General features: G+C 32.2%; 3 protein-coding genes across 4 annotated transcripts in view; 2 read left to right on the top strand and 1 right to left on the bottom strand.

Annotated features, from left to right (window-relative positions):
- The window catches only part of LOC126718520 (beta-glucosidase 12-like), a 107,314-nt gene extending 80,566 nt beyond the window's left edge, over positions 1 to 26,748 (top strand). Inside the window, exons 2-13 of the mRNA XM_050420755.1 lie at positions 18,324 to 18,393; positions 21,273 to 21,331; positions 22,258 to 22,333; positions 22,496 to 22,573; positions 22,660 to 22,747; positions 23,720 to 23,975; positions 24,207 to 24,322; positions 24,433 to 24,653; positions 24,747 to 24,778; positions 25,957 to 26,059; positions 26,188 to 26,296; positions 26,429 to 26,748. Of these exons, the coding sequence (XP_050276712.1) occupies positions 22,273 to 22,333; positions 22,496 to 22,573; positions 22,660 to 22,747; positions 23,720 to 23,975; positions 24,207 to 24,322; positions 24,433 to 24,653; positions 24,747 to 24,778; positions 25,957 to 26,059; positions 26,188 to 26,296; positions 26,429 to 26,597 (1,233 nt within the window). The 5' untranslated portion in view covers positions 18,324 to 18,393; positions 21,273 to 21,331; positions 22,258 to 22,272 and the 3' untranslated portion in view covers positions 26,598 to 26,748. The remainder of the gene's footprint in view (positions 1 to 18,323; positions 18,394 to 21,272; positions 21,332 to 22,257; positions 22,334 to 22,495; positions 22,574 to 22,659; positions 22,748 to 23,719; positions 23,976 to 24,206; positions 24,323 to 24,432; positions 24,654 to 24,746; positions 24,779 to 25,956; positions 26,060 to 26,187; positions 26,297 to 26,428) is intronic.
- LOC126718443 (beta-glucosidase 12-like) overlaps positions 1 to 27,860 on the top strand; it is a 91,623-nt gene that overhangs the window by 42,312 nt on the left and 21,451 nt on the right. The gene's annotated exons all lie outside the window — the stretch shown is intronic.
- LOC126718551 (beta-glucosidase 12-like) lies at positions 6,677 to 14,993 on the bottom strand. Its single transcript, XM_050420817.1, has 11 exons — positions 14,949 to 14,993; positions 11,950 to 12,025; positions 11,707 to 11,784; positions 11,532 to 11,619; positions 9,977 to 10,232; positions 9,648 to 9,763; positions 8,273 to 8,490; positions 8,137 to 8,168; positions 7,183 to 7,285; positions 6,952 to 7,060; positions 6,677 to 6,845 (listed from the first exon to the last, which is right to left on the bottom strand). Exons 1-11 carry the CDS (start codon positions 14,958 to 14,960, stop codon positions 6,677 to 6,679), a joined length of 1,257 nt encoding a protein of 418 aa, XP_050276774.1. The 5' UTR covers positions 14,961 to 14,993.

Raw genomic sequence — 27,860 nt, 5'->3', positions numbered from 1 at the left:
TTGATTTTAGTGTTTGGTTAAGAGGTACGATTGGTTTAATTGCTCGATTTAGGGGACGCCATGGATGGTGCTCAAGAACTCAATTGAGGGAGATGAATATCAGAGAGAACGAGATTATTTCTCAAGAAAATTCATCAGAAGTTAAAAGAAAGAATTTTCTCAAGAAAATATCTGATCAAAGAAAGAAAATTGAAGAGGGATTGGCTAGGAAATTAGTGAATCTGTGCTAGCCAAGGCTCTGATACCATGTAAAAAGTGAAGGCTCTCTCTAAATAAAACTCTGAGTTTTATTGAAGAAAACTAAGCAATACAACCCACACAATTGAATAAAATACAATCACCTAGCTTTTATATACAAGAGCTATCTAATAAAACTAAAGAAAAACTAATTTCCACTTTTGAAGGGAAAAGTGGTTACAAGCTTATACTACAACTACCTATGATTACAAGAATTTATATCACAACCTTATCTCCCTAAGCCACGTGGCAGCAATTCCTCATAACTGTGTATAAACAAGTCATGGTAAGGGATGGCTTCTATTGTCTCCATTAAGTAGCTCATGTCCATTACCTCATGCTCTACCCTTGGGATTGTGGTCTTGCCTTTCATTGCACTGGTATCAATTCTAGACTTATCTTCCACATCACTAGCATTAGTCCTAGCATCACCAACATTGAGATTGATCTCATCAAGTTTAACACCCCCCCTCAAGAGCAAAGCTCTTGTGGCTTGATCATCCACAATATACTCTAGATATTGAACTTGATGAGCAAAAATATTAATCAATCCCAATTTCTTAACCATTCTAACATGGTTGTCGACACCAAGTGCCTTAGTAAAAATATCTGCCAATTGATTCTTGGATGCAACATGGAAAGTCTTGATAGTACCATCTAGAACTCTATTTCTAACAATGTGACATTCTCCTTCTATATGTTTTGATCTCTCATGGGACACTAGATTTGCAACTATATGCAATGCTCCCTGGTTGTCATAGTAAAGCAAAACTGACTTTTCATGCTTCACTTGCAAATCTCTTAGTAAGAATAAAATCCAAGTAACTTCATAGGTGGTGCTTGCCATAGATCTATATTCAGCTTCAACTGAAGATCTTGATACCACTGATTGCTTCTTTGATCTCCATGAAATTAAAGCATCTCCAAGAAAAACACAATATCCAATAAGTGATTTCCTTGTATTTGGGCATCTTGCTCGGTTAGCATCACAGTATGCTCTCAATTGTAAATATGAATCGCTAGGAAAGAAAATCCCTTGTCCAGGTGTACCTTTGACATATTGCAAGATTCTTGTTGTAGCCTGCCTGTTCATGACATATGTGATATCAGGTCTACTCAGTGTCAATTACATCAATTTACCTATGAGCCTTCTATACTTGCTTGAATCTAATAGAAGTTCACCATTGTCCTTTGACAGTTTCAATTGTTGTTCCATTGGAGATTTAGCAGGCTTACAACCTATCATGCCTGTTTCCTTTAAAATGTCTAAAGCAAACTTCCTTTGGTTTAAGCTTACTCCCTTCTTGCTTCTAGCAATTTCAAGTGCTAAGAAGAACTTAAGTGATCCAAGATCCTTAATTCCAAATTTAGCATCCAGAATTAACTTCAAAGTTGCTACACAAATGGGATCATTTCTTGTGATGACCATGTCATCCACATAGACCAATAAAGCTGTGAACAAAGAGCCTTTAGCTTGAACAAAAAGAGAGTTATCAACAGTAGATTGAACAAATCCAAGTTGCTGAATAATGTATGACAGTTTTGTATACCATTGTCTTGAAGCTTGTCTAAAACCATAAAGGGATTTAAGCAGCTTGCAGACAACAGGAGGAGCAGATGACTTTGAAGAAGGAGAGGCAATTGAATTCCCCCCCCCCCCTTATTGTGAAAACCAGGAGGCAATGACATGTACACTTCTTCATCTAAATCCCTATGTAGAAAAGCATTGTTTATGTCCAATTGGTGAAGGGGCCAACCCCTAGCAGCTGCTAAAGCAATAAGGACTCTAACAATGACTATCTTAGTAACAGGAGAGAAGGTCTCAAGAAAATCAATGCCTTCCCTTTGTGTGTACCCCTTAGCCACAAGTCTGGCCTTGTATCTCTCCATTATTCCATTAGGATTCAACTTAGTCCTATAAACCCACTTACACCCGATAGGGATTTTACCAGGAGGTAAGGTGGTAAACTCCCAAGTCTGAGTCTGTTCAAGGGCCTAAATTTCTTTATCCATTGCTGCTCTCGAAAGAGGATCTTTAACAGCTTGGAAGAAGAATTGTGGCTCTTGAGGTGATGTGCTAACTGCCAACAGATATGATTAATAACAAGGCTCTAAATGGAAGTAAGTGAGCCCATCAGCCACATCATAAGATGCACCAGAAACATGAGTAGTAGCACAAGCATAATCCTGTAAGTAGACTGGTTTAGTGGATTACCTAGATGATCTTCTGATAGGTGTTGATGGTGGTTCATGAGCTGATGTAGAAGTAGGTACTGATGTGACAGAAGTAGGAACTAAAGAATCAGTAGAATCAAAAGCTACAAGAGAGGAATTAGAATGGAGAGAAGAAACCTGAACTAGAATAGGATCAGGAACAGGATCTGAATAAGCAATAGACTCATCTTGGATAGTAATAGGAGTGACAAAAAAATCATTACCTGAGCTGGAAGATGCAAGACCATCAACTTTAGTAATTGAAGTAAAAGGGTCTGAAATTGAGGCTTTACCATCAATAAAAGGAAATATGTTTTCATGAAAAACCATATCTCTATATATGAAAACTGCATTTGTGGACAAGTCTAAAACTTTGTAACTTTTTATGCCAAAAGGATAGCCTAGAAAGACACACCTCCTTGTTCTTGCCGTAAATTTGGACCTGTTATGTGCAAGTGTAGAAGCATAACTGATAGGCCAAAAACGAATTGACCCCTTATGATGAATTAACTAATTAATTTAGCCAAGTGAATTAACTAATTAATTCACATGCAAACGTGTGGTAGCACAAACAAATCACCAATAAACCAAGTATGCAGCAGAAAATAAATTTGACACGGTGATTTGTTTATGAATGGGAAAAACCTATACAGCAAAAACCCCAGCGGATGATTTTCAGGTCACCACTCCCGAAATTCCACTATTATCATAACAAACGGTTACAAATAAAGGAATCCTAGTACCTTATACCAACCTATAGTTGAACCCTTACCCCAATACCCAATTGGACTTATTCTGTAATGACAATTTCTCTTTTTAATGCATGGCTCCTAAGTATGTGACTAACCAATTGCGCGGATCCCAGTACGCGACTTTAATCACAAGCTAGAGAAGGTTGTTAGCTGCAAAGTTCTTTATTTCATCCCAATGATGAAGATCAAGAAGATGCTTGGTCACAAAACCTTACGGTGCACATACATAGCAACTTCTTCAAGAACGATGAATTAGGGCAAATTCTATCTCTGGTCACAATTTGCTTGAACAAACTTTGCTCAACACTTGTGCAATTTGTGAACTCTTTGACGGCCCTTAAAATAATCCTTTTATATGTCTAGGGTTGTGAGAAAAGAAGGCCCAAAGACACATTCACGGATCCTAAGAAAACAAAACAGAAAATCTGTTTTTCTTAAACCTCGACAGATAGGAGCTGTCGAGCAGCTGTTGATAAGGTGTTGAGCACAGGGGCTGAAACAGCTTTCTTAAGCTCGATAGATGCAGCTGTCGAGCCAACTATTGAGCTTTAATGAATTTGCACTATTCAGCTTGTTTCTTGGACAGACTTGATGACTTCAACACTTGATCTTGAAACACAGTTTCCTGAAGTATTAAAAACACCTAGATCTACCTAATTACAAGTAAAGTGCATTTTGTCAAAGGATTAGCCAATTACATAAAATAGTGACATATGTTCCTAAAAAGTGAATCACATATGTCCTAACAATAACAAAGGTAGCCAAAGACCCTTAAATGAGCATAGGAAGGAGGATTGCCATAAAGGACCTTTTAAGGGGTTTTGTGAGATAGAGGTGTACTAGGAATCCTATTAATCAGATATGCAGTAGTTAAAACACAATGCCCCCAAAGATGTAAAGGCAAATGAGAATGGAACATAAGTGACCTTGCTACATTCAAGATATGTTAATGTTTCCTCTCTACAATTGCATTTTGCTTAGAAGTTTCAACACAGCTCAAATGGTGCAAAATGCCCCTTTTAGCAAAGAACTCACTCATGATGAATTCAGTTCCATTATCAGTTCTAATGACCTTTACTTTCCTAGAAAATTGAGTTTCAACCATAGTGCAAAATTTCTCTAATATGGACTGAGTTTGTGATTTGTGCTTCAACAAGTAAACCCATGTACATCTAGAGCAATCATCCACTATAGTGAGGAAATATTTGTAAGAATCAATGGTAGATACAGAAAATGGACCGCACAAATCACAATGAATCAAACCAAAACAATTCTTAGAAATATGTAAACTTTCATTAAAAGGCAATCTTTTCTGTTTGGCAAAAGGACAAACAACACAAAAGAAATCTTCATTTGAATCACAAATCTATACATTATTTGACTTGAGTAAATTCAACTTGGATTTGGAAGGATGCCCTAACCTCAAGTGCCATATATGTGGCCAAGTTTTATTAACAGAAAAAGCAGTTGAAACAAAAGAAGAGACAAAATTGCTATCTTCCAGCAGGTAAAGGCCATTGCACCCTTTACCTAGACCAAGTGTGCTCCAATGAGCAAGGTCTTGGATGAAACACAAGTTACCAAAGAAAATAAGGCAGCATAGGATAGATTCTGGGTAAAAATATCCCATATACTTGGTCCTCTACCTCCTTTTCTTGCTTCACCTTCATACTGGAATTTAAACACACATTAGCACATATGTATCATGCTTGACATCCCAGCCCCAGGACACATGAAGACATGCTTTTTTAAAATACAAACATATAGGAACCTAGGACTAACCTTGTTAGATGATGATGTCGTCCTGAAAGTACTGTGCCGGGCTTGGGACCAAACTCAAGTGGAGTCCAAGAAGCTAACAAGGTTAGTAGTAGGCTCCAAAGAAGGGTTTGACAATGAATTACAAGAAGGTTCTTAATTTCCTTTTTCAGGGTTTGACCTTGTTTCTATGGTATGTAAAACTGGTCCTATGTATTAACATACACCCCCAAACAAAAATTAACCCTGAAAAATCAATAGAAATCTCAACTTAATGGGGAAATTAAACTTTACATACTACTCTAAACTATATCTCATATTACATTTTATATCCTAAACTTTTCGAATGCACGTTTTGCACCCTAAACTATGACTCTTGTTACACTTTAAACCCCAACATAATTAACTTTGTTGTTAACTTGGATGAAAATTCAAAGTTTATGATGCAAAGTGTGTAATCATGAGTATAGTTTTGGTGGTAAAGTACAATTTCTCTTTTGTTTTTAAGGGATCAAGAATGGGCAATTAGGTCTTTTCACTTAATGTTATATTCTTCCGTCCAAGTTAACAGCAAAGTTGATGTTAATGTGCAAAGTGTAACAATGATCATAGTTTAGGATACAAAATGTGCATTTGGAAAGTTTAGAGTGCAAAGTGTAATCAGAGGTATTGTTTAAGGTGGCGAAGTGTAATTTTCCCCAACTTGATAAAAGCCTAATAAAAATAATTATGGATTGGAGAGTAAATTTCCTTGCCCTAATTTCTGAGATTTTCTTAATAGCCAAATGCAACAATAGAAAAACAGAAAATTGGTTGAATTACATCTTCCATTGCCAGTTTAGGGTTTTCTTGTTTTCTCCCTAAAAGTATGATAATAAAAGATAAAGATATAAATATATATATAAATAAATAAATATATATATATATATATATTTATTGGTGATGTGAAAATTTGTGGGACTTTTGAAGTTGAATTGGCAAGCTCTCATAAGGTCAGCAAAAAGTCAAACTTTTCAATTTTACTAGTTTGTTTATATTGATAAAAGAAGTTATGTTTAGTATCCATTATTTTTTTAAACTCTTTTTATAAAATTAAAAAAAAAAATTGTTTTTTTTTAAAGAAAAATGAGACAAAAATGCTTTTTTTTGGAAGAGGTGAAGCATGTTAGAGATGCTTATTAATTAACATGTCACAAATCCCAAAAAATATCATTTAAATAAAGTCCTATTAATGAGTGTCTGAAGACAACAGTTAACATTCAATTTTTAATTATAATCGATCGGATTTTTTGGTACAGTTACATATTTATTAGCTAAAGATTTTTTTTTTTTTTTTTGAAATGGGATCCATTAAATTCCTCCTTAACATATGCACAAATGAACCATTAACAAAAGCAATTTAAATATTCACATAATATGTTTTTTAAATGACACTAATTATATTCTTGAGACATTATTTTATAAGGTTTATATAGTAAAATTTATAATAGTTCTAGCATTTTCTTTTCTTGGAATTCAAAACAGTTGGAGTGTTTTCTATGTAGTATATATAAAATTATATATTATTTAACAATCATTTCTGCATTGGAGTCTTGAGCTCTATACCGATTACATAATTTGAAGAGCGTACAAATGGAAAAGAAAATATATTCAGTATATTGTTTGAAGACAACCCAATGCTAATAGATAGTTCATAATTTCAGCATAGTCTGTGTCTACTTCTTGAGGAACTTCTTGTACCAACGGGCTGAATGTTTAGGGTATCTTTTATTCCCATTTTTATAGTCTACAAAGTTTAGTCCGAATCGAATAGTGTAACCTGAGGACCACTCAAAATTATCCAACAATGACCATGCAAAGTATCCCTTAACATTAGCGCCTTCCCTATATATACCAAAGAAAGAAGTGAAATCCAGTTAGAATTCTATAATTTTGTGTGTGTGTGTGTGTGAGAGAGAGAGAGAGAGAGAGAGAGAGAGAGAGCACTTACTTGATAGCCCTAAGAAGATACCAAAGATGGTCACGGTGATACTCAAGTCTTTGTTGGTCAGCAAGGGATTCCTTACGTGACAAAGTAGCATTATTGAACTCACCCACTCCTACAAATATAGTTGGGAGAATTTAGCTTCAAATGGAAATCTCATAACTAGCAATAACATTCCAATTTTTCATGAGCTTGCGGGATAATAAAAGAAAAAAAAAATGAGTTACAGGAAATTACCATTTTCGGTGATATAAATAAGTGGATTGTGGTACTTCCTCTTAATATACAGTAAAATCTCCTGAATTCCTTTAGGATAAATATAGAGCCAACTTGAAGCAGTCTGCGATTTTTAAGGGATACTAACATAAGGCAACATGATGTGATTATCTTTAATTGCAAGATAGAATATATATATATATATATATATATTTTATATTTATATAATCGTATTATTGATATGACATCAATCATATTCATTACCTCGTCACTTTATAATTTTTGTTCCCGTAAAATTGATAATAGCTTTACTATTTTCTTTATGAACTTTCTAGAATGCTAGGCCATTGAGTACTTTCAATATACTAAAAAAAAGAAAAAGTTGTTTATTTTTCCTCTAACTACTAGAACAAAAATGTTGAAATGTATTTAGCTAGCTAGTACATACCGCTTATATATATATATATATTTTTTTTTTTATATTTATATAATCGTATTATTGATATGACATCAATCATATTCATTACCTCGTCACTTTATAATTTTTGTTCCCGTAAAATTGATAATAACTTTACTATTTTCTTTATGAACTTTCTAGAATGCTAGGCCATTGAGTACTTTCAATATACTAAAAAAAAGAAAAAGTTGTTTATTTTTCCTCTAACTACTAGAACAAAAATGTTGAAATGTATTTAGCTAGCTAGTACATACCGCTTATATATATATATATATATATATTTTTTATATTTATATAATTGTATTATTGATATGACATCAATCATATTCATTACCTCGTCACTTTATAATTTTTGTTCCCGTAAAATTGATAATAGCTTTACTATTTTCTTTATGAACTTTCTAGAATGCTAGGCCATTGAGTACTTTCAATATACTAAAAAAAAGAAAAAGTTGTTTATTTTTCCTCTAACTACTAGAACAAAAATGTTGAAATGTATTTAGCTAGCTAGTACATACCGCTAGACCAAGGAGGATCCCATTCCGTGAAGCTGCAAAGTGCAAAGACAAGAAAAAGAATGACCCAATTAGTATTACCATATTAGATAAATAAGAAACTCATAAGCATGGTTGCAAGTGTTGAATTTGTACTTACCAGTAAGATTAGTGGCAGCATCTGTCGCGTAACTTGCTCTATCACCGGTAGGTTGAGTGGCATAAGTTGCATAATAAGCAGTATAGTAATTTAATCCTATAAAATCAAACGACCCTTTTACCAGCTTGGATTGCTCTTTGGTGAACTTGGGTAATCGGTCTTTAACGAGAGATCGCATGCTATGCGGATAGTCACCATTTGTCAATGGGTCCATGCACCTGCAAAAACAATAAAAAATTTAAAATTTATGCATATTGTTAATCTATTAAATTTGTACATACATAAGTTGAAAAAATTCTATAGAAAGCCAACCAAAAGGTGGTGTGATATTTAGTTTGAAAGCGACGATTTCATCTTAACGAAAAAGAAAATTAGAAGAAATAGTGTGATTTTGGATGCATGCATTTTGGTGATTGCTTATTTGCTAAAATTATAATAAAAAGGAAGAAAAAAAATTGGTCATAGTATAGTCCATCAAATTCAGCTCAAAAACCTTAAAAGGTTTTTTTTTTTTTTTGCCAAATGCACAACTGAGTTAAACAACAACAAAAAGGGAAAGAAGAAAAGAAAAGAAAATTTAGGTCATTTGAACAAGCTAGGGAAGTTTCTCAAAGCAGACTTCTTGATTTTTTCCCAATAAATTTTTAATTGGAAAAAGTTTTTCCAAATGGAAATAGTATTTTGTATCAAATGATACCACCACGTCATCCATATTAAAATCTAATAAACGATAGACATGTGTGCAAAAAATAACTACCCACTAACATGTCTTTCATTTATTAGTGGATAATTATTTTTTGCAAACATGTCTCTCACTTATTAAATTTTGATACTGCTGACGTGATATCATTTGATTATAAATAGCTCTTTAAAAAATGAGTTAGCCCTCTAAAGTCCAAAGAGTGATTTTTTTTTTTTTTTTAATCGTTTCAATATCAAATTAGATAACTTTTGTATGTTTATTAGAATATAAAAATATATTAAGTTCTTTTTAGGATTGTTTAGTAGACGTAAATATTTTGATAACTTATATATTCACTATACTTATGAATAATGATTTTTTTTGTGAAAAACTTATTTTAGTATTTTAAAAAATTCAAGACTTTATCTTAAAAAAAAAAAAAAAAAAAAAAAAAAAAAAAAAAAAAAAACCATATATATAAGTGCTACCTACCCCCAAGCAAAATTTCCGGATCTTGCCCGACTTCAATATATAATTAATCATTGGGAGATCTACTTTTGATTTTGCCTTCAATAGGGTTGAGAAATTTAGTGATATGGGTATAATTAACAAATTGTACCCATTAATTACATCCTTCAAACGGAAAGGATTAAATTATAAAATGTAAAATAAAAACCATCAAGCAGAACTTACCATCCAAACATAGAATCAAGGTAACGTAGCGCAGCCCCGCGGTCACTCTCTGTATCAGACAGTGGCATTATCCAGTGACTCGGTAACGTTATCCCTATTGCACCTTTCTGTGCTGCCTGCATGGTGAACATCTTTTTTACAATCAAAGCTTATTCAAGGGATTTCCTATATTTATCTAAGTTAAAATTCATTATCATTGTTCAAATTAGTTTTAGAAATTGCTATTTATGTGGAACTGTATCATTTGAAAACCAACCATGTATATTTAGGGGTTTTTTTTTTTTTTTTTTTATTATAAATTTAATATGTTAAAATTTTGAAAGTCGAACCTGATATTTTTTCTTATACACTTCAACAGCGGCTGCATGAGCGAGCAGTTGGTTGTGTGTCACCAAATATGGCTCTGTTCCTGAATTCCCGCCAGTGCAATTTAGATTTAGCCAGGCAGAGCATCGACCTGGTGCTAATGATCCTCCTGCATAACCATTATTGCTGAAAGTCCATGGCTCATTTAGTGTGATCCAATGCTTTACCCGATCACCAAATTCCTTGAAGAGAAGTTCGGAGTAGTCCCGGAAATCATTACTGAATAGTAGATGCACATGTTAGAATAATCGCTAAATAAACTCACTTTTTCTTGATAGTTTAACCTTTTGGGACAAATGATGACTTACTAATTTTATAATGGTATTGAGTTTGAACTTGTCTTTCCACTCAATGTCCCATTTTTTTAAAAAAAAATTAAAAATTTCACCTATTAGGCTCAAGGAAGTCAATACCGTACCGGAAGCTGTACCAGTTTGGCCAGCAATACGATATCTTTCGGGTACTGTTCAATACCGGTGTACCGTTTAGGGATTACCACTAATATATATATATATATATATATATATTTATATCCCTCTACGTGACTGTGGGTGCATGGGTTACTATTGGGGTGGCAAGTTAAAAACAAGTCCCATCAATTTACTTAACATTAATAATAATAATAATAATAATAATAATGTATATATACATCAGTACATGTGCCTAATATCTTGGTGATGAAAGAAAAAGAAAGTACAGGGGCAAACAAAAAGTTAAGAGCATGGGCCACGTGGTTGGTGGAAATGAATTGATACTGAAGACAAGTTTGAAAAATATTCAACACTTTTGAGTGTTTCATAGTTCCACCTAACCATCTAGCATCATTGACTAAATATTAGATAAGAAAATTTGAAAGACACAAAGTTGAAAGCACACAGTTGTAGTGCATTAGCAGTGAAGAAACCAAAGATGTAGGAATAAAGAAGTTGCAGTGGCAGCTACAATGGAGAGGAATGGGATCTCAGTCATTAGGCACCAAGTCAGTGAGTCATAGACCCATTTTTCTCATCTTCTTCTTCCTTTTATTTTTCTTTTTTCTTCTTGTTTGTACTGGTTCGAAACATCTTTACTGGTCGAAACAACCGGATTTCGCCGGTATGGCTGTTATTTTTTCTGGTACGAAACAAGGGCTGTACCTGTACTAGTGCACTGGCCGGTACGTTATATACCGACCGTACCAGCTGGTACGGTACGGAATTGACTTCCTTGATTAGGCTCCATCATTGAGTTGGGCCCCACTTATTAAGGGGATTTAAAATCCATATATATAATTGTTAAAACAATGGTTAAATTTAATAATTTTAGGTTTTGACACAAATAGTAGGTTATCACTTAATATAAATGTCCTCACTTTTTCTTTTTTCTTTTTAACTATAAATGGTAGTTGTTTAAAATCATTATTATATAAGATACAGTCAATATATACATAAAACATCTATAATCGGATGGAGAATATGCATAGATTATTTGGTAAATTCTTCTTTTTTTGGGTAAATTTTTGGTGAATCATTCACTTACACAATGTGTGGACTTAGGAAACCACCATACTCATCTTCTAACGCTTGGGGAAGATCCCAATGGAAGATTGTTACAAAAGGTTGTAGACCTACATTCAGTAATAGAAAAATAAAGTGTAAATTATAAATGTAAAATAAGTTCTTGATATTTTGGAATTTTAATATTGAATCCTAACCTTTTCGTAGAAGCCTATTGATGAGCTTGTTGTAGTAATTGATTCCTTCCCTATTCACACCACCCCTTAGTTTTCCTTCTGAAATAATTAGATTAAAAAATGAGATTGTTATAAACATAATATGGTCACAAAACAATAACCATTCCATTCCACCTAAGAAGTGTACTTGATGGTACTCATTTTTATGTCCTTTTCATTGGATGGATCTAAACTTTTATGGGATTATGAAAAAGATTATCTTACTTGGTAGTACTCGACTCCATGAGATTGAGAATCTGTATGCATCTAAATGCATCTTTTGCATAATTTGAACATCTTTCTGCAAAGTATAATCACAAAACATATATAAATTGTTGGAAAAATCTGAAATGAAGAGATATATTGTGAATATCTTATATTTGGGCCTTGAAAATGTAGAAAAGTTGTTAACGGCTAATTACGAATTTCACTACCTTGTTTGCTTTTTAGAAAATTTTTAGAATTCAACCTTTTTGTTCTCTTTTCTTCAAAGAATTCAAATTTGGATTGATAGAAAAAAAACCGTAGTATGAAACAAAATGGTCAAAGAGATGAAGGAGAAAAAAAATATGTGGTAAAGGCTTTAGTGTTTGAGTACGGTACAAGGACAATTAGTTATTTTTTCTAAAAAATTATTTTGATTAAAAACAATAAAAGGTCCACTATCAATTGAAATTCAGTGAAATTAAAAAGAAAAAGTTTTGGATAACATTCAAAATGCCGTGAGCTAAAATTGTGGGATAAGATAAAAGTCGGTATAAACAAATGTGATGTTAACTTGGTTAAAAAAAGTGGGGTGAATGAATCCCTCAATTTTGTATTACTGTGTAACGCTTTTCCCTTTTCTGGTTATCAAAGCAGTTTTCTTGGACAACTTTTTGCTTCATTTTTTTCTTTTCTTTTTTTCATACTTCAGAATATATATACGTGTGCATGTGTATATCCGCGTGCATAGGCACTTGAACCCTCGGTTATCAAACTATGTAATTGTACCACAAAACTCTTGGTAATTAATTACCAATTAATATGAGTGGTTTTCTTTCCAGTTTTAATTATGAACACGAAACAACATACATACCTTGTAGCGATGATATTGATCGTTAGCTACATCTCCAGTGCTTCTATCCGTTATCCTTTCTGCAATTTCATTGTAAGTTAATAATGTATTTAGAGAATACCAAAGGATTCTATTTTTTCTTTTACTATTTAAGAGCCATAAGAGAAATGGAACTAGTACTTAAGCCTCACGAGTCACAACCATAACATATACAACTTATTTCTAGTTTGGAGTTCAGTTATGGAAGAAAGGAAGGAAGAAAGGAGAAAATGAAGAAAAATAAATACAAAAAGATAGGAATGTGACATTTACGTTCTTCTTCTAATTCTTTCTTTTTTCTTTTTAAAAAATCAATTGGGGACAAGTATCCTCAAACTCTGTCATAGATCTTGTTAAGTCATCAATATTTAAATAAATATTATTTTTATATTTATTTAAAAGTTTTAACTTATTAATAGTGGAGCAAAATCTATACGACTTATTGTTAAAAAATTTTATAATCTTTTAATGAAATTACCCTAATAATTTTAAAGAATCTCAATAATGATCCATTTCCCATGTCAGTTTTTTGAATTTACCATTCCACACTAAGACAATGAATCTCCTTATATTCAAATTAGGCCATATAAGGGAGAGTTGTTATTATTTTACCAACAACAATGTCCAATTTCATGCGTTTACTAATTTGTCTATACTAAATGCCACATTTAATTACTTCATGCATGACTGCATGTGTCTTGGCTTACTAATGTATCAGCCAAAAAAAAAAAAAATCTAAAGTGAAAGAAAGAGTACTAATTAGTCTATATGCTAAAATGTCACATTTACTTCATGCATGACTGCATAAGTCTTGGCTTATAAGTAGATTTCAGTTAACTCAACTGGTAAAGTCTTTAATGGTTGAATAAGAGATTTGAGGTTCAATTCTTGCCTATATTAAAAACCGATTGGTGTCTTTATTTAATAATAAAAGTTATCATCAAGAGAGGACACCATAAATTAAAACTCTCAAAAAAAAAAAAAAGTCTTGGCTTACTAATGTATCAACCAAGAAAATAAATAAAAGTGAAAGAAATAGAATCTTGGCTTACTAAATTAGACTATCAGTGTTTGGCTCTGAATTTTCACACAGTTATAAATACTATTAATAACAACAAATTGAATCATTGGCTTACGCATAAACAACCATAAACACAAATATCAAATGACATTTAAAAGTAATGGTAATTTGATAGTTGGAGAATAGGAAATTTGAATTGTGAATAGGAAAAGGTTTGATTTCAAACATGTTTAGTCTAAGGATCTAACTAATAGAAAGATGACATGTGTCCAGTCATGTACAACGTGCATGACTCACTTAGTTGGTTGAGCTAAGTTAGTCATATTCATTGCACATAATTAGGACAAATATCATCTTCTTATTGGCGATTGAAGCCTAACGCTCCAAACATGTTTGGACCAAAACTTTGTACTTCTAAATATCTCTTTTGGAAATACCGGCGAATTTCAACCAGTGGATCAAGCTACAAAGGTTTGGACTAAATACAAAATATTAAGATCCTCCCAGATAGAAATGAATTATTTCATGGTTAAAATTAAATATTACACCAAAATTTTCATAATCTAGAAGATGGTTAAAATTAAATACAAAATTTTCATGAGCTTTACAATACTAATTTGGCCCACAGGTTTTGACAATCTACAAAAGCTCTGGCAAGCAAGAGCGAATACTCTAGCCTCCCAGAGCTAGTTCCGCAGAAAAAGTGAAATCCAGTGTAAAACAGGAAGAAGTAAAAAGATTTTTATAATGCCACTACCTGTACAGAGAATTGAGCAGCTATTTTACTTGGTCCTAATACCATATGCTTTGATTTAAGTTGAAATAAAAAGAAAAATTATTTTCATTTGAAATGGATCAATGTTGATAATATGATGATTAATGAGTCTAATTCAAATTCAAATACAGATAAAAATAGGCTACCAAATATCACTTCATTAATTCTCTCTAAACCATCCGTTACAAATCAATGATTTAACTGTTGTACATTCTGTGGAGAGGACTTGAAATAATTTTTCCGAAATTAAATTTCATCTAAATATTGCACAATATTTCATTGGTAATTCATACTTTTGAGTTTCATATTGTTGGGGAGAGAGAAAAAGAGACCTGGATGTTCATGAGTGTAGGTGTCCCATATACTTGGTCCTCTACCATCTTCTTTTGCTGCACCTTCATACTGCAAATTTGAAAGAACGCACATGTGCACATAATAATATTGATCATATGCTTCACATCCCAATACATTTGAAAAATAAAAATTATAATACAAATTAACATAGAGAAAATTGAGACTTAGTTTTAGTTTTTAGAAGAAGTATTGGGTGGAGAAAAAGTGTGATTTTTTTTTTTTTTTTTTTTTTTTTGTTTTGTTTTAAATAGTATTAACATGAAAAAATGTGAGAGCTCCAAACCTGTGGCAAGCTTCATGAAGTAAAAAAAAAAAAAGAGTCAGAGACTTCAGTTTTATAGTTTCCGTTTTATAGTATATGGAGTAATTATATATATATATATATATATATAGAGACTAATCTTAGCAAAAATAAAACTGATAGTAAGGGCTTGTGCCATAGAATTGGTGGGGTATAATGGATGATAGTAAGAAAGGTTGCTGTCTCAAAAGCTGGGATTCAATATGTTCTCCTAAAAATGTTGGAGGACTTGGCATTAAAAAAACAGCAGATATGAATAAAGCTTTGGTGGCTAAAATGACTTGGGATGTGGTCAATAACAGTGATAAAAGGTGGGTAGTGGTCTTCAAGAAGAAATATGTTCGGAACAGAAATTTCATGAAAATGCCTAATCCAAAGAGTGCTTCTTGGGCTGCTCAAAGTATCTTTGAGTGCAGGAAGGTTATTAGTAAGGGCTTGTGCCATAGAATTGGTGATGGCCTTAACACTTGGATCTTTGAAGATCCTTGGGTCCCTAATGAGCCAGGGTTCATCCCCCAAATAAGAAGTGGTGTATCTACTGCTGTTCACTTGGTAGCAGATTTGATTAATCAGGATACCAGACAATGGGATAGAGGTAAACTTTCAATACTGTTTGATCCTCCCACAGTTAATAAAATCCTAAATATACATCTATCTCATCAAACTATGAATGACCAAGTATTCTGGTGTCTTACTCATTCAGGTGAGTTTTCAGTGAAATTCGCTTATAATGCGATAAGAGGGCTGAATCATCAAAACCACCCCCATATGCTTAGTAAAGATTGGAAGGACTTATGGAAGCTGAAAGTAAATGCTAGGTTGAAAAACCTTTTGTGGAAAATGTGCTGGAACATCCTTCCAACCTGTTCTATTCTTAATAGTCGCTTTAATATTTCTTCTTTAAAGTGCTTTTTGTGTAATAAGGCCCCTGAAAATATTGAGCATTTGTTTTTGTAGTGTGATTGGGCTGTTCAGCTTTGGTTATTAGCCCCGTGGCCTATATATATGAGTAAGTTATCCTCTCTATCTATTTTGGACTGGATTAAGGTTATTTTAAATCCAAAATCCATGTTGGGGTTGAATGAAGAGTCTGTCAGAGACTTCCAGCTTTATGCTTCCATTCTCTGTGATCATTTATGGATGGCTAGAAATAAAGCTAGAGTGGAAGGTTCCAAAAGTAATCCAGCTGATCTTTCCAGGCAGATTTTTAAAGTCTTCATGGAGCATAAGGATGCTTGGAAAGAGCAAAATGAGAGACCATCCAAAGATGTGGTCTGGTCTCCCCCTCCAAAGAGCTGGATCAAGATAAATTTTGATGTGGCAATCCGTGAAGAGAAAACCACAGTTGCAGTTGTGGGAAGAGATGATAATGGCAACCTTTTGTTGACATGGGCAGAGCACTTTGAGAGTGGAAATTCCCTACTAGGAGAAGCGAGAGCAGCTTGGTTTGCCATGAAGTGTGCTATGAATGAAGGATTTCAGAATATAATCTTGGAGGGTGATGCTTGGAATGTCATTGAGCCACTGAAAAATTCTGATATAACCCCGCATTGGAGTATCAAGTCTATCCTAGAAGATATTGTGTTCTTTGTTAATAGTTTTTCCAATGTTGAATTTTCTTTTGTACATAGAAAAGGTAATGTATCTGCTCATTTGCTTGCTCAATGGGCAGCTCTTGTAAACTGGTCTGGGCCGGTTCCCATCTCCTTTCTGCCTTCTCATGTATCTCAGGCTGTTGTTAGAGATGGGTCCAGGCCCGATCTTTTTGTTTCTCCCCGGTTTTGGGTTGAGTTTTTTGAGCAATAAAGTATTTATTCAGCAAAAAAAAAATACAACTCACACAGGTTTGATAAAGTTACACACGTGTCAATCTTGGGATTAAGTGCTGTCACGTGTGTTTATAAAAAAAAAAGTGCTGTCACGTGTAGATTAATGTAGAACGACATCGTTAGATGGCTTTTCTTTGAAAGGAAGACTTACTGCTGCTATCTCTGTTGCAACATTACTCTCTCAAGGACAACAGGTCCACTTCCCTGAGTCTCTCTATTCTGAACTTGTTACAGTGCTCTATCTTTCTTTTTTTTTTTTTTTTTTTTTTTTTTTTTTGGGAAAAGATTCTCTATTGCATTTTAAAATATAAGTTGGATTCAAGTAACACCTGGCGTGACTCTAAACGATATTATACCACTTAATAACTTATTATTAGATATGAATTTTGACAAATCTATGCTTGTTAAATTTAACGATTATTAAAGATCAATAGTCATGTTATCAATTAATTGTTTAAATTCAAGTTTTTATAGTTTAAAATAATTCATAAAAAATGAGTCTATAGATTACATGGTAAATAACATCTGATTGACATGAAAATTAATATATATGTTAAGCATGTATAGAACATGTGATTCAATGGTGGAATTCTTAAAATATGAATTTAATAACAAATAGAAGAGTTTCTGAGTATGTGCAACATGCGTGAAAATGTTGTGAAAATAACATTTATTTTGTCAAAAGTCTTTGAACAGACTAATTAATCAATCAATACAGGGAAGAATCTGTTTTCGTGGATATCTACCAATCTACTGACATCGTCAAACAATCAGTTGAAGGACAGCTACGATGACTAACATATTGCCTGTCCTTTTTCCACTTTTTTTTTTTTTTTTTCATCTCTATTTTTATCCTTCTCTAAATAGATAAGATTATGTAGTGCTCCTCTATAAAAACCACCAGATTACACACAAAAAAGAAAAAAGAAAACGCATAATCAATTATGGCATCTCAAGGCTATCCAGCGATAGGCCTCTTAGTTCTTCTTGGCTTATTGACTAATGGCATTGCTGTTTCACAAAGTCATGACACTGCTTCACTCAACCGAACCAGTTTTCCCAAAGGTTTTATTTTTGGGACAGCAACAGCGGCTTATCAGGAAACTAAGTCTCAATTTCTTCTATGTTAATTTGTATCATAGTTTTTACAGCAAATGCCCAGAGATGTCAAGCATAAGATCAATAATAATATTTTGTGCACGTGTGTTCCTTCAAATTTCCAGTATGAAGGTGCAGCATTTGAAGATGGTAAAGGACCAAGTATATGGGACACTTACACTCATGAACATCCAGGTCTCTTTCTCTCTCTCCAACAATGTATAGAATGTAATGTTATTTAAAATTTTGAATAACATATAACATGATAGTCTATAATATTCTATACACATCTAGATTTATGAATCATTATTATTAAATTTAAAGGAATATAAAATTATGCAATTTTGTCATATAAAATAATGGTAAGTAATAAAGTTATGTAAATGGTAGACCCAGGTGAGAAAATTCATAACAACTTGCCTCCTTGGCTTTGTTATGAAATTGTAAATTAAAGATTAGAGACACAATTCCCTAAATGGTAGGGATTTACAATTGCAACAAAAGTAGTATCAGGGATACTGCAACTTTTACTGAATAAAACTTATAAACTTATGTGTCACCAATTACCAAAACATTTTTCAAACATTTATTTATTAGGTGATTGAAGTCCACTAATCACATATATTATAACATCCATTGATAAATTTTATGTAGTAAAACCTGTAAAATCTCTATCATTTTCCTACATCAAATCATCTAAATTTGTAGGGATTTACAATTATAACAAATTAACTAAACTGAAGGGATGTATTGCTGTTTCAAATTAAATAATTGAATTATAACGATGGTTTGGAGAGATATTTGAATTTTTCTGTATTAGAATTTGTTGGCCTATTTTCAGCTGTATTTAAATTTGAATTGGACTCATTAATCGCAGTTTTTGAATTTGTCTTAGACTCATTAATCATATTATTGTCAAAATTGATCCATTTGGACCAATTCAAATGAAGATCGTTTTTCTTACCTCAAGAACCAAAAAAAAAAAACACTGTGCATGTTGATATAAGGCAGACAAATTGAGATAATTATAAGGATTTCAGGAGATTAACAAGATTTAAATCAATGCATGTGGTATTATTAGGACCAATTAAGCAAACTAGCTGCTCAATATTCTGTACAAGCAGTAGCATTATAAAAATCTTTTTACTTCTTCCTGTTTTACTCTGGCCTTGACAATTTTTTGCCAAACCAGCTCTTGGAGGCTAGAAAATACACTCTTGCTTGATAGAGTTTTGGTATATTGTGAAAACCTGTAGGCCAAATTAGTATTGTAAAGGTCCGTCTGGAGGCCTACTGTATTGGAAAATTACCAAAAAAAAAAAAAAAAAAACTACATTAAATGACATACTAATGCTTTGTTTAAGCTATGTTTTCCAACATTTTCCAAAAAGCATTTAATATAAAACTATCTCAGTTCTCTAGGTTTGGCAACAACTTTAAATGAGTTGTACACCAAAAAAAACTTTAAATGAGTTGAAAAATAATTTCCTAACTTCCTTTATTTAACTTATTATGAGATAGAGTTGTTTTCCAAAAAAATTTAGTAGAAAAAAATTTATAAAAATAAGCCATACATTTTATGTTAACTAAAAATAGTTTTTTTTACTCATTTTTTATATACTACCAAACACTAGAAAAAATAGAAAAATATCTTTGCACAAGGTTTTCCATCGAAACAAACCAAAATAAGGCCAAACCATGAACATGTCATAAATAGTAATTAAATTAACCTTCTTTCCATTGAAGAACTAGGAAAATAAGGCATTGAGCGTTGTAATTATTGACAAGGCATTAGGTTTGGATGGTAGCCTCCTTTAAATGTGTAATATTTAAATTGAACCATAAAATATTCATTTTCAATTGGGAGGATCATAGTGTCGTGTATTTAGTCAAGAATCTTGTAGCTCAGTTGGTTGATATTTACTAATATTTCCACTGAGATATTCAAAATTCAAATTCTCTCTACCCAAGTTCCCAACTATGAAATTATCAAATAAAAAAATTGTTTATGGTGGTTTATGTGTAGTAACCGATGTTTCAATTTGTCTTTATTAGTCTATGAATAGTCTAATTTTTTTTATGGGAACTTATAGTCTAATTTAGTAATGGAATGCCTTTTTCTTTTGTTTTTTTTGGATACATTAGTAAGCCAAGAGGCCCAAGACTAGCGTATGAGTTGTAAATGTGGAATTTTTGAATAGAGTAACTAGCTAGTGTCGCATGAAATTGGACGCTGTTGTTAGTGAAAAAAGTTCTCTCTCTCTCTCTCTCTCTCTCTCTCTCTTAATATATATATATATATATATAAGGGGACTCAGTTTCTTACTGTGGAATGGTAAATTTATCAAACTTATTGTGGATTAATTTACTAGATTTTGCTACATTATTAGTATGTTAAATAAATATCAAAAAATATTAAAAATGTATAATTAAATATTGTTAAAAAAATTTAACAATAAGTTATTGACAAAACTTATATACAATAACTTATGTGTTGTTCCTTATATTTCCCTCTTAAGATTCTGTCATGTGGCTACTTAACTTAAAAAATACGCTTCTATTCACGAAAAAAAGTCACATGGCAGAATTTTAAGAGAGGAACCTAAGGAACAGTACTTAAGTACTATATACCTAAGTCTTGCTCAATAGTTATTTATATTTTACTACAATATTAATAAGTTAAATAAACATCAAAAGTATTAATATTAGTGTTTATTTAAATATTAATGTCCTAACATTATCTACAGATTCTACACCCTTTAGTTGGTTTTAACAAAATCTACGGCGGAGTTTGAGAATACTTCTCCCCAATTGATATTTAAAAAGAACAAAAAAAAAAAAAAAAAAAAATCACAACAACGACAATGTAAATAGTTAACTTTCATTGGTATTTATTTTTCTTCAGTTTTCCCCTTGTTCCTTCTTTTCTTCCATAACTGAACTCCAAACTAGAAATAAGTTGTATATATGTTATGGTTGGGTGTTTTAAGTACTAGTTCAATTTTTATTATGCCTCTAATTACAAGTTCTTAAATAGTAAAAGGAAAAAAAAACTCCCTTCAATGAAATTGCAGAAAGGATAAAGAATAGAAGCAATGGAGACGTCGCTGTCGATCAATATCATCGCTACAAGGTAAATATGTTGATCCCTGTTCATAAGAAAAGTTGGAAAGAAAACCACTCATATTAATGAGCTCAAAATTACCAAGAATCTTGTAGCACAATTTTGTTTTCTTTATAGGAAAAAGCATTTAATAGGAGTTTTGCAGAAACTAGTACTTTGAAACTTTTTTAGGACTAGGGGGGTAATATCTCCTCGTCATCATCTCTCCATAAGTTATATATTTATATTTAGGGCTAATTACATTTTCCTCCCTTAAGTTTTGGAAAATGACACTCCACTCCAAAGTTGAAGGATAAAAACACTTTCCCTCATTGACATCTGATTAATTAAAATTTATTAAATAAATAATAAAAATATTGTATACTAACCTGCCTTTTACTTAAGAGAAGATTTCCAAAATTATCTTATTTCTTAATTAAAATGTTTTTAAAATATAAATTGTGAATTTAACTTTTTTGCCCTTTTTCAACAGGTTATGGATTAATGTTTTGGTACTAGATAAATTTTACATTTTATTCTTATTAATTTATTAAATTTTTTTAACTAACCAAGGTTAAACTTTTGTAATGATATTTTTTTTAAAAAAAATTGAATATTTCATTACTAATATAAACAAAAGGGGCGAGTATTAATTTTTTCGAATCTCAAGGGAGGGAAGTGTTTTTTCCCTTCAAGTTTGGGATGGAATGTTACGCAAACCTCAAGGGAGAGGAGTGTATGTATACACACACACACAAACATGTTAGCTCCTAATTAGCTGTTATTTAACTCATGTTTTTACTTCTTCTTTTTTCACATTTTTAGTGTTCAATTATGTTTTCCACATGATTTTTCCTAATTATTGAGTATATCTAATAATTTACAAGACAATCAAAATATAAGAAATCCTTAGTTCGAAATTTTCCAATAATATTCTTTGTGGTTATACATTGTAGGGAGATGTTCGACTTATGAAAAAGATTGGCTTAGATGGATACAGATTCTCAATCTCATGGTCTCGAGTATTGCCAAGTAAGATTATCCTTTTCATAATCCCTTAAAAGGTTAGACCCATCCAATGACAAGGACATAAAAAATGGGTACATCAAGTACTCATCTTAGATGAAATAGAATGGCTATTGTTTTGTGACCAAATTATGTTCCTAATAATCTCATTTTTGGAATTAATTTCAGAAGGAAAACTATCTGGAGGTGTGAATAGGGCAGGAATCAAATACTACAACAATCTAATCAACAAGCTCCTAGCCAATGGTCATGAATAATTCTTAAATTCCATCACTTGTCATCAACTTATCATGCACTATTAATTCACTGTTGTTTGCTACAATTGAATGTAGGCATACAACCCTTTGTGACTCTCTACCACTGGGATCTTCCCCAGGCATTGGAAGATGAGTATGGTGGTTTTTTGAGTCCTCATTTTGTGTAAGTGGTTAATTTACATCATGATTGACTATTATATTCATCTAAATTCTAATTAGTATACTTTCACAAATTTCATTGTGATTATGATGTTTAAAATTTAAACTGATGACTCATTTTGAAGATAAGGAATCAAAGGGGGGCCATTTTGATTATTATTATTTTTAATTAATGAGTTATTTGTGAAGTTGCTAACTCGTTGCCTTACAGAATTATTTGGTTTGATATCATTTGTTAAGAATTTATCAATGATTTTTTTTTTTTAATGTAAGATCATGATGTAATACATTAAGGTAATATTAACCTACAATTTCAATAAGACATTTCACTGCCTCTTGTCTTTAATATAGTCCAATAATGAGTTATTTGACTTCTTTTTGTTCCCAATATAAGTAAAAAAAAAAAAAAAAAGTATATAAACCTTCTGTCGAATTTGCTCCACTAAAATGATATCTTTTTGGAAAATGAAGATTGGACAAAATTAGATTGAATGACTAAATTGAAAGTATATTAAAGATGAACGATTGAAAATTGAAATGAGAAACATGAAATTTACAAGATTGAATTGAAAATTAGTAAAAGTTAGAAAGTGTTCCGTTAATTTCTAAGATAGTCACTATATATATCAATCACCTAGTATTATTATTATTATCCATTCACAAATGTATTACACCAACAAAGAAAAATTTTAATCTATATAAAAGCTTTTTCCTGTCATGACTTTTATGGATCAACTGGTTGACATCTCCTAGTATTTTCATTAAAGATTGGAGACATTTAGGTTCAATTCTCCCTTTCCGAAGCCATTGAATAAAAGAAAAAAAAAATTAAAGAGCTTTTTGCTATTTGGATGGATAGGCCTTCTAGATCTATAACTGAATCTTGCTATAAATAACGTGCTATGTACAAATGAAAAATTAATTACTGTAATGTCAATTATTAAAAGTTGGGAAAGTTTTGCATTTATATGTTTAGGGATGATTTTCGGGATTATGCTGAGCTTTGCTTTAAAGAATTTGGTGATCGTGTCAAGCATTGGATCACACTAAATGAACCACTGAGCCAAGCCTCTGGTGGTTATGCTGATGGGCTTATCGCACCGGCTCGGTGTTCTAGTTGGCAAAAGTTAAATTGTACCGCTGGAGATTCCGGGACAGAGCCGTATTTGGCGGCACATCATGAGATTCTTGCTCATGCATCCGCTGTTGAAGTGTACAGAAAAAAGTATCAGGTTCGATGCACCAAATTATTTTATGCTTATTTTACTACCCTTTTTTTGCTTGAAAATTGTACTTCATTCAATAGATATGGTTGCCTTGCACCCTCCTTTTTTTTTGAGACTCTGATTCAGAGGTTGCCTTGCACTTGATACAAGACAATATACGGTACTTCATTTACAAATTTGCAGTGAAGATAAACTTAGATAAATTTGCAAGTTAAACTTGTTTTTCGCTATGTGCAGAAAATACAAAAAGGCATTATGGGTATATCCCTAAATTCAAACTGGTATGTGCCATTCTCTAACTCAACGCACGACCGTGAAGCTGCGCAAAGATCCCTTGATTTCAAGTTAGGATGGTAAGGATACTAAAACTACTTGACTCTTTCTTTTGGACATCTATTGCACAATTTGCTAGTTATTTACAAAGAATAGAAAAACAGACTTAAATTTTCGTTGTTTGTGACAGGTTTATGGATCCCCTAAGCACTGGTGACTATCCACATAGTATGCGAGCTCTTGTTGGTGACCGGTTACCCAAATTCACGAAAGAACAATCCGAGCTAGTAAAAGGGTCATTGGATTTTCTGGGGCTAAACTACTATAGTTCTAAATATGCTTCCAATTCACATCGCCGCAATCCTGGAAACGCAAGCAGTTACTTGACAGATTCTCATGCTGATACTTCTCGTATGAACTCAAACATTTGGAGCCGTGATTTTGATTTTCTTATTTAACTCGTAAGTACTAACAAGACTATGTTTTTTTCTTTTGTTGTGGCAGCTTTTCGCAATGGGATCCCCATCGGACCAAGGGTATGTATGAAATTGAATATACATAAGATTGATATAGATCTTAAGACAGTTAAAAGTATTTGAATTAAAAAGAAGGAAAAAAGAGAGAGAGAGAGAGAGAGAGAGAAGGAACTTTTTTATTTTTTTTTAGAGAATCAAGACGAGAAGGAACTTGGTAATCCAACTTAGAAATTGTTTCCAAATAAAAACATTTCTAAAATAGATCATTAATAGGAAATTATCTTATATTGATTTCAGTTTGATTAGAAAAGTCCATAAACAATTTGATGACAAGGAAGTGAAATCAAATTCTAAGGAAGTCCAAAAATTATAAAAGTAACAAGAAATCATACTCTAAATAATTCAAAAAATTATACTTGTAGGTTATAACACTTCAAAAATTGTAGTATATATATTTTTGGAACCCTTGTTGGATATTCTTATAACAAACTTCATTTTATTTAAGTGTTTAAATTCAGTAAGGATTTCTTTCTCAAAAAAAAAAAAAAAAAAATCAATAAGGATTTGGTTTAAAACCTCCTTTTACACCCTCTAATAATATAATGGCACATCAAATTTTATTAAAAAAAAAATGGAAGAATTTGAAATACCACAAACACTTACAAATTACAACCCAGAAAAAAAAAATAATAATAAAAAAAAAAGGAAAAACCAAAAACAACCCAATGCTGTAGAAATATAATTGGAGAACTAAACCGGGAACACCAACTAGTAGGATAAGCCGCCAGAAATTCTCTAAAGCTCTAGATTTTGATATGTACATAAATTAACGTCTTTTCATTAGTGCTAAAAATAGACACAGTAACATGCAATGAAATATAAAAAGCCTTTTCATTTTTTTTTTTTTTTTTTTTTTTTTTTTTTTGATGATCTGAAAAGACATTAATTCATGATAACTCTGGAGCTTATGGGAATCTCTCAGTTCTCTGATGGCTTCTATGGCGTTGGGGTTTTACCTGATTCTTTCTTGTCTTTTTTTATTTTAATCTAAAAACTGAACAATCAAGATGAATAGGATTTTAAGTTGTTAATTTGTTATTGTGCGTGGTATCCCCTGTTCTCCCATTTGAAAAAAAAAAAAAAAATGATATAGCATCATTACATTAGAGGGTATAAAGAGAGAGTTTTATACAGAATCTTTATTGAATTTAAACTCTTTCATTGTAATGACATTTCAGGCTGCTTCAGATTGGATCTATGTCTATCCAAGAGGACTTCGAGACATTCTATTATACATAAAGAAAAAGTACCATAACCCGCTAATTTTTATTACCGAGAATGGTAATTTTCTTTTGAACTTTTCGCTTATGGTCGCATAAAGTCATGATGCTGGCCACAGAGATATAAAATTTGAAACGAATGATAGTTTGATTTACATTTGAATCTAAAAATCTGCCTCTATATTATAGGAACTAATGAGTTCAATAATGCTTCATTGCCGCTTAAGGAAGCCCTAGATGACAGCTATAGAATTGATTATCACTATCAACATTTTCAGTATCTGCTTAGGTCTATCAAGTAAGTAAAGAAGACCTCTCTCTTTCAGATCTAATACTAATATGACTTTATTACTACTAATATCAATATGTCGTATTAACAATTATGAAAATTGTTGTGTTTAAAGTGCAATTGATCCATTTTTCGATGTAGGGATGGTGTTAATGTACAGGGATATTTTGCATGGTCATTTTTGGACAACTTTGAATGGGGTGCAGCTTTCACCGTTCGGTTTGGCATTGTCTATGTAGACTATGAACATGATTTGAAAAGATATCCGAAGTTGTCTGCACGTTGGTTTAAAAAATTCCTCAAGAAATAAGACGACAAATTTATGACTATGCTCATGTTGAACTATATGGTAGCAATATGCCATCTCAAAAGATAGACTTGAAGATCATTTCTTCTCTATTCTAAATACTGTATGCAATTAATATGTCTTCAATAAATTAAATAAAATTAAATTAACGCCACTATTACAAACTGGAATGCTTCCTTTATATATATATATATAATATGTTTGATTTCTCCCTTGGGCGAATCCATGTAGTTACCGAATGCAGTCTAATTTGAGGCCCAAAAGCATAATTTAGAATCTTTGTGAATCATTCATCTGGCTGCTTCAATAAAAATAGGCCGCCCGGCCTTAATTGTTGTCTAAACTACAAAGAAGACCTAGTACCTAGCCAGTACTTGGTTATGGTTTGAATCACATGACATGGGTCATATTTTGCAGATAGCACTCGTTCCAAATAGAATCCTTTAGTGTTGAATACATCAATTGAGCTTAGTTGACATTATAATGTTTGTAGGTTGAGAAGCTTTAGGCCCAATCCCTCTCATATTTATAAGTGATAGTTTCGAATCCCTATTATATTAAAATAATGGAAATATTTTTCTACCAAAGTGAAAGTTCAAATAGTGTATAAAACACTATAAACGTTTAGATCCTCAATTTACAAATTACCAATTCAAGTTTAATGTCAAACAATTAATGTGCGGAATATGAATATAAGCTTAAAACAAAATTGATAAACAATTTAAACCAAATAAATTCATATCCACAGCAGAAATTAAATGAAAAAGATTAAGGGAAGAGAGATGCAAACACAAGAACAACACACAATATGTTATCGAAGAGGAAACTGAAGCCCTCGGCATAAAACCTCTCCGCCGCCCTCCAAGCGGTAAACAATCCATTAAAAATGTAGTTGGAATAGATGAACAGCAGAAGACCCTCCAAACCTAATCTACCCAATGTACCTAAACCCTCCAAGCTCTTACTCCAATGAGGTTATGCCGAACCTATTTTTTCTTTAGCTTATCGGATTCCGCTACTTGACCATAACATCAACCAATATGAAATTGGTCCCTTCTTAACTACTTCCCAAATACCAAATGGCCTTCTCACAGATATGGGTATGATGAGAAAATGTTTTGGTAGTGTACCTCTCAAGGATTTGACAATGGAGAGGAAGAGAGTAGAGGAATTTGAAGAGTCTTTATGTAAATATTGTAGATAAATCAATCTTGTTTTTCTTTAGGGTTTCTTTCTCAAAATTCTCTCTGGAAACTCTCTACATTT

The sequence above is a fragment of the Quercus robur genome, chromosome 1 (genome assembly GCF_932294415.1).
Source record: "Quercus robur chromosome 1, dhQueRobu3.1, whole genome shotgun sequence".
In the NCBI taxonomy this organism is placed as follows: domain Eukaryota; kingdom Viridiplantae; phylum Streptophyta; class Magnoliopsida; order Fagales; family Fagaceae; genus Quercus; species Quercus robur.
Note: the sequence above shows the minus strand (reverse complement) of the source record. Positions and strands in the feature narration are given on the sequence as shown.

What these genes read in the sequence shown, in the direction of transcription:
- LOC126718551 (XM_050420817.1), bottom strand. An exon ending in CAATAGGCTTCTACGAAAAG is followed by an intron (nt 11,620 to 11,706) that starts GTTAGGATTCAA and finishes TACTGAATGTAG; the next exon opens with GTCTACAACCTTTTGTAACA. An exon ending in TATCTTCTTAGGGCTATCAA is followed by an intron (nt 6,846 to 6,951) that starts GTAAGTGCTCTC and finishes TGGTATATATAG; the next exon opens with GGAAGGCGCTAATGTTAAGG.